Raw genomic sequence first — 11,950 nt, 5'->3', positions numbered from 1 at the left:
GTGGAGGATATCTTCAAGAGAGGAGAGATTTGAATCATGGAGACCAGTCAAGAGGCTATTGTAATAGTACTCAATTAAGAGATGATAGGAGCATGAACTAGAGTTGTGACTCTACGATTCAAGAGAAGGAAATGGATATAAATGATGATATGGATGTAGAAATGATAAGACTTGGTAATAGTGATTGATTATATTGGAAGAAATAGAGTAAGGAGCCAAGGAGGAGGCTGAGGTTATGAATATGGGTGACTGGAAAGAGAGTGTTGCTCTTGGCAGAAATAGGAGAGTTCAGAAGAGGTATAGGTTTTGGGGGAAAGAATAAACTCTATTTTGGACACGTGTTTGAGAAGTGTATGAGACATCCAGTTTGAAATGTCCAACTAGAGGGCCGGATATATAGATTTGGTAAACATCTGCAGAGATGATGATTGAATGCAAGGAAGCCGATGGGGCCATCCAATGAATGGAAATGGAGAAAATAAGTCTTGGGGTACACTTGCAGATAGGGAGTGTGATATAGATAGTAAGTCAGCAAAGGAGATTGAGGAGTCATCAGAGAGGTAGGAGGGAGAGGAGGAGGGGAGAGAGACAAAGAGAGAAACAGAAGAACACACACACTCACACACACACACACACACACACACACACACACACAGAGACTGAGAGAGACTAAGACAGAAAGACAGAGAGACAGAGAGTAGAGTTAAGAAAACCCAGAGAGAAAGGACCATCCAGGAGGACAGAGCAGTCAATAGTCAAATGCTGCAGAGGATGATGACTGGGAGACAAGGAAGATGGGGTGACAGGGTGGGTTGGGCTGAGTGGACCAGGCCAGGGCACCCAAATGGCTTGTTTATCTTTTGAGTCGTTGCTGCTCCAGAGTCCTGGCTAATGGGGTTTTACGGCCACTCGAGCTGCAACTGTCCAGGAATCAATCATTACCAGCACTTAGCAGCTGGATAGTTAACAGCCTGAACTGAAGCCAAACTGGTTGTTAACTGTGATAACAACTGATTTCAAGGGGTTATTGCTAGGCCCAATATGCTCAGCCCATTTATTTCTGGTGAACCAAGCAGGGAGCTGATGTTAACCCCAGGAAAGGGAGGAGGTGCTTGAGGCCCCAGTCAAAGGCCCTGGCCCTCTCTCTTCAGGTGCCTGAGTTGGGTCTGTTACCCAGTGGCAGAGAATGAACCAGGAGAGGAAGAGGAAGGAAAGAAGGAAGGGGCCTAGCAACTCGTGGCAGGCCCACTCCTGGTGATGAGGCAGAGACTTTTCTCCCTGCTCTTCCTCTTCCTTCACCTGGGAAAGGTCTAATCCTTGGAAGTGGGATCTCCCTTCAGCTCCTCCCATTGGGAAGAAGCTAGTATACTGCCTGTGGACAGAAGCTGCAAGGCATAGAAGAAGGCAGCCCAGTGCCCCTCCAAGGGGAGCCCAGGGTCCCTGGGGACTCCTTTCAGAGTCAGGCTGTTAACTTAAACTTCCTGATCTCCATAGGCACAGAGCAAAAAGGGGCCCGGCCTGAAGGAAGGTTTGCCCCAACAGAGAGAACCCTTTCCAGGTTTTCTCTGGCCTGAGGGAGAAGGGGCTGAGTTGTCCTGGCCTGATTTACTTCTCCCTGGCACTACCAAAAGTTAAACCACAGTGGGAGTAGGAATTTCTATGAAAAGTCCTCTTTCCCCAAGGACCATAAATGAGGCTGACCTGGGCTTGGGTCTTCACCCTGCATCTAATAGTCCTTTAGGTACTGAGGCGGGTCCAGCCCCAGGATCATGACCTAAGGAGCTCACATTCCTTTTCCCCTACAAGCTGTTGCCCCCACCTCAACCCTGCCCCCACCCTTAGGCCTCCCCCAGGAATTACTCTCTCCAACAGATGAATGTGGGTCATTATGGGCTGGGGGCTGGCCCAGTGGCCGGCCGGTGGGCAGGGCAGATGAAAGCATTTCCTGGACTTTTCCTTCATTTACATGGCATCAGAAGCTGCTCAGAAGGTGTGACTTTTCCCACAGTGAGACCCCTAGCTCCATGCACAATAAAGCCAGGCTACTCACCCAGAATTAATTAAAGGGGGAGGGGGAGAAGAAGGGAGAAGGGGAACAGTGGGGGAGGAGCTTAGGAATGGGATGGGGGGGTGAAACTTAAAAGAAAAATGTTCAAATTATTTAGGTTCCCCCCCCCTTCCCTCACTCCTTCCCTGCCTTCCATCCCAGAGAGCCTAGTAGAAGGAATATCTGTGTCTCTAGAGATAGGCACCCCTCCCCCAGGGACAGAGAGCAATGGAATATGCCTAGATCTTCTCCCTTACTCTCATCTCCCTGTGCCACTCTTAACCCCTCTGTCTCCAAGGCTTCCTCCCTTTCCAAGGATTCTCTTTAATGCTGTGGAAGCAAAACCTGGGAGCTGGAGATGCCTGGCCAGGATAGAAGGATGCCACAGAAGTAAAGTCTAATGCGGAAAGGCCAGTCAATGTCTTGTGTGAATCCAGCTATGGTCTAACCCTAGGATGGATTTTTTTTTTAGGCAATTGGGGTTAAGTGACTTGCCCAGGGTCACACAGCTAGTAAGTGTCAAGTGTTTGGTCTGAGGCCAAATTTGAACTCAGGTCCATCTGACTTCAGGCCCAGTGCTCTATTCACTATGCCACCTAGCTGCCCCTCTACGATGGATTTTTAAGATGGATTGGATAAACAAGGCATAGTGAATGTGGCTCTTGTACCCCAGGATGCTGGAGATAAAGAAAAGGGCCATTTCTTGCGCTGGTCCAGGCTGACAGACTGAGCAATTTCCCCCCATCCCTCACCCCGCTCTGACTATAGTTCTTGGAGACGCCCGTGGGAGGGTTAAAAGCAGTGAGAAGAGCACTGGATTTGGAATATGAAGTTCTGAATTCAAATCCCTGATCTGCTATTGACTGTTTCGTCTTGGGCAAGTCATTTCATTTCTCTGGGCCAGTTTTCTCATCTATAGAATGAGGGGGTCCTCTAAGTTTCCTTCCTGCTCTAAATCGGACTCAACATGATGAAATAATGGTCATTATCCAGAACTGACAGGGCTGGCCTACCCTTTCCCCTGGACAGAAGTCAGCTCAGCTCCACTTGCCCACAGCTTGCTAACCTCCATCTCCCAAAGTGAACACCTGGTCCACATCTCATGTCTCAACTGTCAACATCCACATTTACATAGTCCTAACCCTACACCCATTCTCCCTGCTCCTATTCCTGAACCCTTCCCCCAAAAAATCGGCTCCTCTATCCTTTCATTTCCCATACAGTTGGAAATTGGGAGGACGATCAGGCTCCATACTTTGCCCATCCCAAGACAGGGCCCACAGGGACCGTGCACTCAATGAAGACTTGTTGGGTGATTTCAGCCAGATCCTTGGGTCCTACTGGGTTGGTCCAGCCTGGTGTGTGTGTTGGGGGGGGGGGCCTTAGAGCATCCTAATCATCCTTGGCCCAGGTGATATTTTGAAGTGTCAGTAATTAATAGCTGTTAAGTGCTAAGAGATCCTTGTCTGAGAGCTGCCTGGAAGAGCTTAAAGTGTTTCCTCTGGCCACTGTCCCCTCTACTCTGGGTGCAAAGAAGCTCAACAAAGCCTTACAGAGGGCTGGGGACCAGGAGGAGCAGAAGTCTGACAGCAAGGAGAAGCCACCCAGAGATCATTCGAAAACTTCGACTGGAAGGTTGGACTGGCTGTTTCTTCATTGTCACTTTCTATACAGGCTGGTTCCCCTCAGAGAATGGGGTGCCTCATCGCCCAAACACAAACTTTTAATAGACATGTTAAATAAATATTTCAATCATTTAATATTCGCCGATACATGATTCCCCCAATTCCCAACATACATCCAAACCACCGATTCAGGCTATAGCTTTCTTCTCCCCGACCCTGCCTAGTCCTGGGAAACCAGCTTCCAAACCTTAGTCAGATAGGGCGGAACTTGGACCCAGGATGAGGGAGATAGGGTAGAGGGGTGACGTCAGCCCCCAGGACTAGGAAAAGTCCTACACTTGGTCCTCAAGGAGTCCTAAGAAGACAGCCCTCTACCACCACCAGGTTTGGCCCTAGGAACGAGACCTTTGGGGAAGGGTGAAGAAGACAATCACAGCCAAGTGGAATACAAAAATAAAGCCTCTTTTTTTCTTTTTGTTAAAAAAAAAAAACCCAACAGCAAACAATTATCCACATCTAGAACCCAGGAACTCCCCTCCCCCCTCCCCATATAGGTCCATTCTGTTTAGCTGCTCTGTTATCCTCTTAAGAGAAAAGTCTCTACTCAAAGTCCTGGGGAGGGGTCAGGGGCCCTATCGGGGCTCAGAAGCCCAAGTCCTTTGGCCTCGGAGGCTTCGAGTGAAGGGGGGATAGTTGAGAAACTCAAACCGAAGGCTCTGCTCTGTGGTGTGGTGACCTTTGGGTAGCCGCTTCATGAAATGGACCTCTCGTTGGTGCTGCCTGGTCTTGGAGCCCTTCCGGGGCCGACCTTTTCGGGTGAAGGCCATGTACCAGCCTTCATACTTGGCATTCTGAAGAGCTGTGTAGTTGTTCTCCAGTACAATCTCCGTGAAGACGCAGTCCTTACCTTTGCCATTGCTCTGTGGGAATGGGAGAGACATTATAGTAGGGGTAAAGTGGCTTCCGACTCCATGGGCCAGGTTGGGGGCTGGGTGAGTACAGAAGGCAGAGGGCAGGTGGGCAGGCCCAGCCAGCATGCACGCTGGCAGATGGTGAGGTGGGCAGGAGCAGCAGCCCCGCCCACCCACCCAGGCACTCAGTCTCTAATCCTTCACAGCCCATAGCACACCCGGCAACTTCCTCCCCCCTGGGCAGCAGTGACACATGGCACGGCAGAGGGGGCTGTGCCCCCAGACAAGGCAGAGAGAAGGGCAGAGCCTGGGGGGGGGGCAGGACTCTGTCTATGGCCACCCTTTCTAACCTCCCTCTTACCCTCACCATACACACACACACACACACACACACACACACACACACACACACACACACAACTTGAGCCTCCTGCCTGCTGAGTCTATCCTCTCTGGCTAATGGCCAGTTCCCAGAATTCCCAGTGAGTGGGGCTTCTCCACCTGTAGAGGCTGTTTGGGGATTCTAGCCCCACATAACGGGGCAACCCTCCTCCCTATCATATCAGTCTCTGTTCTGCCAAAGAGACCAGTGAACGGGGAGGTAAGGGGATCTGAGAAGATGAGAAAGCTGTGCGATCGCAAGGCGGGAAAGAAGGCCTATGCTGGACTATCAGGAGGTCCCTTGTAACCCTTAGAGACGAATGTTAGCAGAAAGCACACCTACAGTGAAGTTTTGTTCCTTAGTACTCCCTCAGAGTCCAAAGGCTGGAAGAGTGAAGTGAGTTGGGGTGGGGGTGGGGAATAGCCAGTGAGTAGGAGCTGGGCTGAGCCCCCAGCCTAGGAAGCAGTGGTGGCCCAAGGCGAAGCATAGTAGCCGTGACTAATGGGGGTATTTCAGAGCTCTGCAGAGGGGCTGGTTCCACAGAGCTGCTGAACATTGCAAATGCTTGTACCATGGAATTGGACATAATAGCAAAGCAATTTGGTGATTTGTTAAGAAGATATATGGAATTCGGCAGCTCCCCCCGCCCTTGCTAACTAGGCCTTCCTTCTTCCTACTTGAGCTTTATTTTTTCTTTTCTTTGATTTATCCCTTCACTCCAACACAATAAACATGGGACCGACCCCAGAGGTGACAATCTACTCACTCTGAAACTGAAGGTGGCAAAGATGTCTTTGGTCCAGAGAACAAATAGTATGGGTATTGAGGGGGGCATCTGATTTAGCCTGTTAGCCTAGGATCCAACCCCTCCAGCCTAAGACCTTACCTTGGCGATCAGCTTTCCCTTCTTGTTCATGCAGATGTACAGGCCTGTCTCAGCCCCCCGGACTCGTACTCTGCTTCCAAAGGTGTCTGTCTCTACTATGAGTTTGGCTGCCAGAGAGAAGGGAGTGATCATCAGATGGACCACAGCAGTTTCACCCTTCTTGCTCATGGGCAGCCCTACTCTACCCTGATCAAGGGTAGTGTTAGCAGCTACCATCCCCAAACTGACAGAAAACCAGTAACACTGACTGGAAAAAAAAAAAAGATACATGGACCTTTCCCACCTTGGACTCCAGACTAGAACAGCAGCCATACCCCTCCCTTTCCCCAGTGAAGATACACAAGTCTCTAGGCCCAGCGCTCAATACCTCAAGAAAATTTATTACTTTTTTCTCAATAAGCTTCCTCCCTACTTACCACCTGACCTCACTGAATAGGGAACCTCAAATCTTTGCTTATATGGATCTATTTTAGAAGTCTCCATTGAGAGAGGAATGCTGAAGAAAGATTAGAAAATTAAGAGTTGAGGCTGGAGGGTTAGGGAAAGAGGTGACTTTGATGGCTGGGATTGGGGGAAGAGGGAAGCTGAAGCCAATGATGTCATCTACCTCCCAGCCTGAACGGAGCTGGAGATGGGACTGCTGCTTTTAAAGATGTCCTTGGCTCCCTCCTCTAGCCCTTTCCTGAAGCCCCAGGAACTGATTTACAACTGGGGGGGGTACTTATTTACAGCTAGGGAAACTGCTCCACTGTCCTCCCTTCTGCCCTCTCTGCTCTTTACACAGTCACTTCACCCCAAACACTGCTCACATACAACCAGTTTCCCTCCTTTTGGGGCCAGAACCCATCAGGAATCTTATCCTGGTTCAGAAGGAAAAGGAAAGCAGGGAGGCGGGGATGGAGGAGGAATCAGAGTGGGATGTCAATGCCTTCTTCCTATGAAAAGGCAAGGCCCCCTACTGGGTCCTGCTCTTCAAGGTTCCCCTTGTGGGAGATTCTCAGGGCCCCAGATCTCAAATGATCAGTTTCATCAGGTCCAAATAGCATCTTTCTTCTTATGACCTCACCAACTCCTGCCCCCACTTCCAAACATTCTTAGGGAGGCAGGCTCAGTGGAAGATGGACAATGTGCATGACAAACTGTTTCCTCATAGAACTAAGAGAGAGTGGAGTGGATGGGAGTAGAGGGTACCACTCTTTAACCCCGATGGCTAGTCCTGAAGCCAGAGACCAGCTCCTTGTTTTCACACTGGCCAGTCAGGTACAGTAGCAGCCATATTTCGCAATTGTGCTTTTAGAAGGCTGAACATTTTTAAACCTATTCTTTCCTCTAAGTGACAGATTTATCTCAGGAAAATGATGTCTCCTGCTCGAGCTTTGAAGGAAAGTCAGCTACGTAGAGGCAGAAAAAATGCAGTGAGACATACTCGATCCCCAAACTAGCCTGAGAAGAGGAGAAAGTATTCAGGAAACATTCAAAAAGGCAAAAGTCAGAAGGATTTTAATCGCTCTGCCAGACGAGGGCTCTCTCCAGAGATTCCCGGAGAACAATTTCAGAGCCTTTTTTTTTTTAACTTTTACAGACTTGCAATTCCTTTCACACTTTACATCTGAAAAATGGTTTGTCCTTTCTCTGTGTTCTATCAGTCTTCATTTTTCTTCTTAGCCCTTAAAATGTTCCACCTTTTTATTACATTTTAACAGAGTCTTCCCCTCTCCTCTCATGCTGGTTTAACTTGGTCATTATTTAAAGGTTTTTAAAAGCCACAATAATAACTCCCTGAAACAACATTTGCCTGCCCACTGGCTCACTGCCCCAAAGGGCTCTCTTTTTTTCCCCTCTCAGTACATCATGGAAGACTCTCAAATGGCCCCACCTTCAAGGCAGGAATATTGAATGTTTTTGAAATCAATAAGCCACCATAGCCTCTATCCTCGGTTTGCCCACCTCACCCTGAAAAAGAGAGCTTCCTTTACCAGCTCCTCCTTGAAAGCCCAATGTGGCCCTTTTGACCAAGTGATTCTGTAATTGACACTTATGATCAAAGTATTTAAACTTTCACACTTCTCAGGATTCCCTCCACCCCCCAACCAAAGTATTCTCTTCCTTCCCACCCTTACTCCGAAGAGAGTCCAGGGCGATTTCTTGTGGGCCCTGTCTGACATATCCCCTTTCAAGGGTTTCCCTTATTGTGGAGTTTTTTCTATCCCCTGCCTGCTTGCCTAAGCTACTTGAGAAACCCCAGCCGGACTCCATTTTCAAGCTACAGTGGAGCTGTGGGGGAGGATGGAAATTCATTTATATCTAGGAAAGAAGGATACCTTATAATCTTGGAGTCACCTTGCTCCCCAGTGCTTCAGAGCTCTGAAGAGCCCCTCTCTCTCCTGGGAAGCCTTAATGTTCTAAGGACTTCCATGCAGAGACTGATGGTACCCACCCCATTAAGACCATCTAATGCCTGCACCTAGGGTAGGAGTGGGAGAAGGTGTCACAATAGACTCCTTTTCCTCCTGGGTGCTGTCCTGAAGTGGTTGGATCCTGTGGGTATTTTGCTATCTGGTCTCGACAGTGCCTGTCAGTTTCTGTGCCCTATAGCCCACCTCTGATGCCCAGTGGCAGTTGGTCTCTGCCCCAGCCTTACCATAGGGGTCTCCATCCTCTGCCATTGCATTGATTCGTTTGTTGGCCAGGACTTGCACGTGCTTCCCGCTGGTGCGGCTGTACAGCTGGTAGGTCCGAATGAGGCGCCGGCTGAGCTGATCCGTCACCAGGCTCTGCTCCCTCACATGCTGTGTAAAATTAGGTGGGGACTGAACAGTTACCTTTAGGAAATTGAAAAATATACAACACACCATTATAATGCTACTCCTCCCAAGGGTCTGAGTGACCCTCTCCACCCTGAACCTGAGAAACTCCCCCAGGTACTAAATCAGAGGGGTGGGGCACCACAGATGCCCAGAGCTGAGTTTTTGTTCCTACTTACAAACACATATGAATTCACCATCCCTCTCCTCCCAGCCGCCCCCCCCCAATCTATATATCATGCTGAGATATACTACTTTCCCCCATTGCCTACACTCTGGAGTTTTAGAAGGGTCTCACTTTGGGGTAATGATATACTTTAGCCTAATCCTAAGATATATCAGGAAAATTTCGGAGCAGGACCATCCACCTTAGGTATTTGGGTGCTGCAGCTTCAACTATTCTCTGGACCCTGGACCCATTATCATGTGCACTGGGATATTTACAGTAAGGATGTGGGGAGCTCAGAACAGGTTAGAAAGAAAGGAACAAGTGTATGGAGAAAGTACCCACACATCTTGTCTCTATCCACCCTCCTCTGTCTCTCTTAGTAGGAGGTGGCAAGGTTTCAAGACCTAAGCTGGGTCAGCCCTCAGCTCTCCCACTTCTCTCTTAGACCCCCTGAGTCTTTTAAATGTACACCTCACCCAATGACATTTATAAAGATGTATTTAGAACAAATGTTGAGGACCAGAGAGGGCTTAACCTGACCTGGCCCTGCTTCAGGCTATGAAACAACTAAGAGGAAAAAAGACCTGTGGTTTGGGGAGAGATCAGTGGGTGGTGTGGGGGTCCTATCCTGTGCTCACAAGTATTTTCTTCTTGATGACATAGAATGCTCCTTCCTTATACCCTGAGGGTTGAGGGGGGGATTTCCCCAGGGGGCCCTTGCCAGGCAAAGTGAAGGGGTCTATGAGGAGTTCTGTGAGAAGTCCCACCCACTGTCAGGATGCCTATTTCTCTTTGCCGAATGTGAACTGAATCCTAGTTTCTACAGTTTCTTTCCTTCCTAGACTCTTTTCTCTTCTCTTTTTCCTCTGGCATTCTTTGTTTCTCTCCAGCTCCAGGCAGTTTGGGGGCTTCTTATTTCTCTGTTTCTGCAACCAAGTTAGCTGCCTCACACCCACCAGGGATTTGTTCCTGACCCATCTGTCTGTCCCAGGAGCCAGACGTTTGCTAAACCCCTAACCCCAACCTGTTACCACGAACTGGGGCAGCTCTCAGTTTCCCAACCCTGTCGAGAGAGAGAGAGAGAAAGAGAGAGAGGACAGAGAGAGAGAGAGAGAGAGAGAGAGGAGAGAGAGAGAGAGAGAGAGAGAGAGAGAGCGCTTCAGGGCAGCTTTGAACAACATCTGGGGCCTTAATATCTGCCTTGCTCTCTTCTCTTTCCTCTGTAGAATGCCTCCGTTAGCTACCACATATGACATCTGCCCCATGACTCACTGCTCTCCTTTCTGCGGTGCCTTTGCAACCACCTGGCTTACCTCCTGTCCTGACCCCTCTCTGGCCATCCCTGGGGAACTGGAAAGAGCATTGGGCTGAGAGGTAAGGGGACTGATTTCTACTTCTAGCTTCTGTCATTAACGGATTTGTATGACCTTGGGAAGTTTTTCTTCCTGAGCCTGTTTCTCCATCCATAAAATGAGAGGGCTGTATTAGAGGATCTTTAAGTTCCCCATTAACTCAGACGCGGGCTGTCTGGACCCCGGGCTGGGGGTACTGCCATTTCTGGACTAACTGTGCCTGCCTTCCCCCGCTCAGCATCCTGTCCCACCTCAGTGCCTCCTCTCCAACTGAGGCTGAGCCAGTGCGCTCGCTGCCTGACCTTTTCGAACTGGCTCCATCTAATTATTTTCCCATCTAGTGTTCCCTGCACTGCTCTGCTTTCACCCAACTCAGTCCTGCCGGCTGCCTGCCCGCCTGGAGCTGGTCCTGTCTCCAGCCCGCTCCAGTCCCTAGCCCAGTCTCCCGTCCTCCCTTCCATCCCCGGCCAGTCCCACGCGCGCAGAGCCGACAGGCGGCCAAAGGCTCCTTACCTGGGCTTGGAGGCAGAGGACCAACAAGTGCAACAGCCTGGAGGAGACAAAAGCGGGAGGAAGGGGGGGAGGGAGGGGTGTGAGCAGAGGCTGCGGCGGCCGGGGGAAGGAAAGAGGGAAGTGATTTGGCTTTCCGGGGGCGAGTGGGCGGGCGGCCGTTAGGGCGCAGGGGACTGGTGGAAGTGAGCGGCGGCGGCGGCGGCTTTACTTACAAACAGCTCAGCACGGAGCGGGGGCTGCCCATGACGCGCAGGGTCGGGAGCATGAAGACGGCTGAGGGGCCGGGCCGGGCCGGGCCCGCAAAATCCCAGATGCTCAGAGACCTAGTCCCCTGGGATGGAGCTGGGGCGGCGTCGGGGGCGCGGTAGCGGGATGGGGGCGGACTGCCCGAGAGGAGCCCGAGAGGGCCAGCGGCGCGTCCGGGACGGACCGACCAGCTGGGAGAGGAGGACAGGACAGTGGGGGACAGGGCAGATAGAGCAGGAGAGAAGAGAGGAGAAGTGGAGGCCGAGGAGAGGCAGCCAAGGAGAAGAGGCAGCTCGGAAAGGCTCGAGGGTCGGACGCGGCGTGGCGCGGCGCGGCGCGGCTCGGCTCGGCTCGGTGAGGCACCCCCGCCAGGTCCCGCTGCGATGCGTGGAGCGGGTGGCAGGAGGCTGCACAGGATCCTCAACCAGAGGAGAAGCCGGGGCGGGGGGTGGGGGGGTGGGGACGGGGGTAGGTGGGGAGGGGAGGGAAGGAGGGAAAGACTGGGGGAGGGGAAAGGGGAGGGGGGCCCCCGCAGGCTCTCGCACCCGCCAAGAGGGGAGAGCGCACAGCGCACAGCGGTCGGAACCCGCAGCCTGGGCTGGGAACGGGGCTGCTGAGCAGCCCCTGGGAGGGGAGGGGGCGGGGCGAGAGATGGGGATTGGGGTCTGGAGTCTGGGGGGAGAAGGCGTGGGAGGCGGGGCGAGGGGTCTCGGGTACAGTGGGGTAGGCTTTGGCTACTCCAGCCCCCTTTCCCCCTCCTTTGCCCAGTTCTTGCTTTGAAAGGGGAGAAGGGGGGGTCTTCAGAGCCCAGGAAAATTTGGCTTGGCCCCTGGTGTCCGAGACCCCAAAGCTGAAGGGGGCCTCCGAGATCTTCCACCCTTCCCGCGGACCGTGGCCTCTAGAACCCAGACAGCAATAGCTTAATGGTCTCTGGACGTGGTTTCCCCACTTATCCGGAACTTAAGGGCTGCCTGCTAGGCTATGACCATGCGTCTTTGAGTTCAACAAACATTTT

The 11,950-nt window shown here is 51.5% G+C and overlaps 1 protein-coding gene across 1 annotated transcript; it reads right to left on the bottom strand.

Annotated features, from left to right (window-relative positions):
* Positions 1 to 3,818: 3,818 nt before the first annotated feature.
* On the bottom strand, positions 3,819 to 11,042 carry FGF8 (fibroblast growth factor 8). Its single transcript, XM_020963165.2, has 5 exons — positions 10,902 to 11,042; positions 10,690 to 10,726; positions 8,493 to 8,673; positions 5,852 to 5,958; positions 3,819 to 4,592 (listed from the first exon to the last, which is right to left on the bottom strand). Exons 1-5 carry the CDS (start codon positions 10,952 to 10,954, stop codon positions 4,305 to 4,307), a joined length of 666 nt encoding a protein of 221 aa, XP_020818824.1. The 5' UTR covers positions 10,955 to 11,042; the 3' UTR covers positions 3,819 to 4,304.
* Positions 11,043 to 11,950: the final 908 nt, after the last annotated feature.

This window comes from Phascolarctos cinereus, unplaced genomic scaffold (genome assembly GCF_003287225.1).
Source record: "Phascolarctos cinereus isolate Bilbo 61053 unplaced genomic scaffold, phaCin_HiC Scaffold_3;HRSCAF=262, whole genome shotgun sequence".
Taxonomy (NCBI): Eukaryota; Metazoa; Chordata; class Mammalia; order Diprotodontia; family Phascolarctidae; genus Phascolarctos; species Phascolarctos cinereus.
The sequence above is the reverse complement of the archived record's forward strand: the minus strand, read 5'-3'. Positions and strand labels throughout refer to the sequence as shown.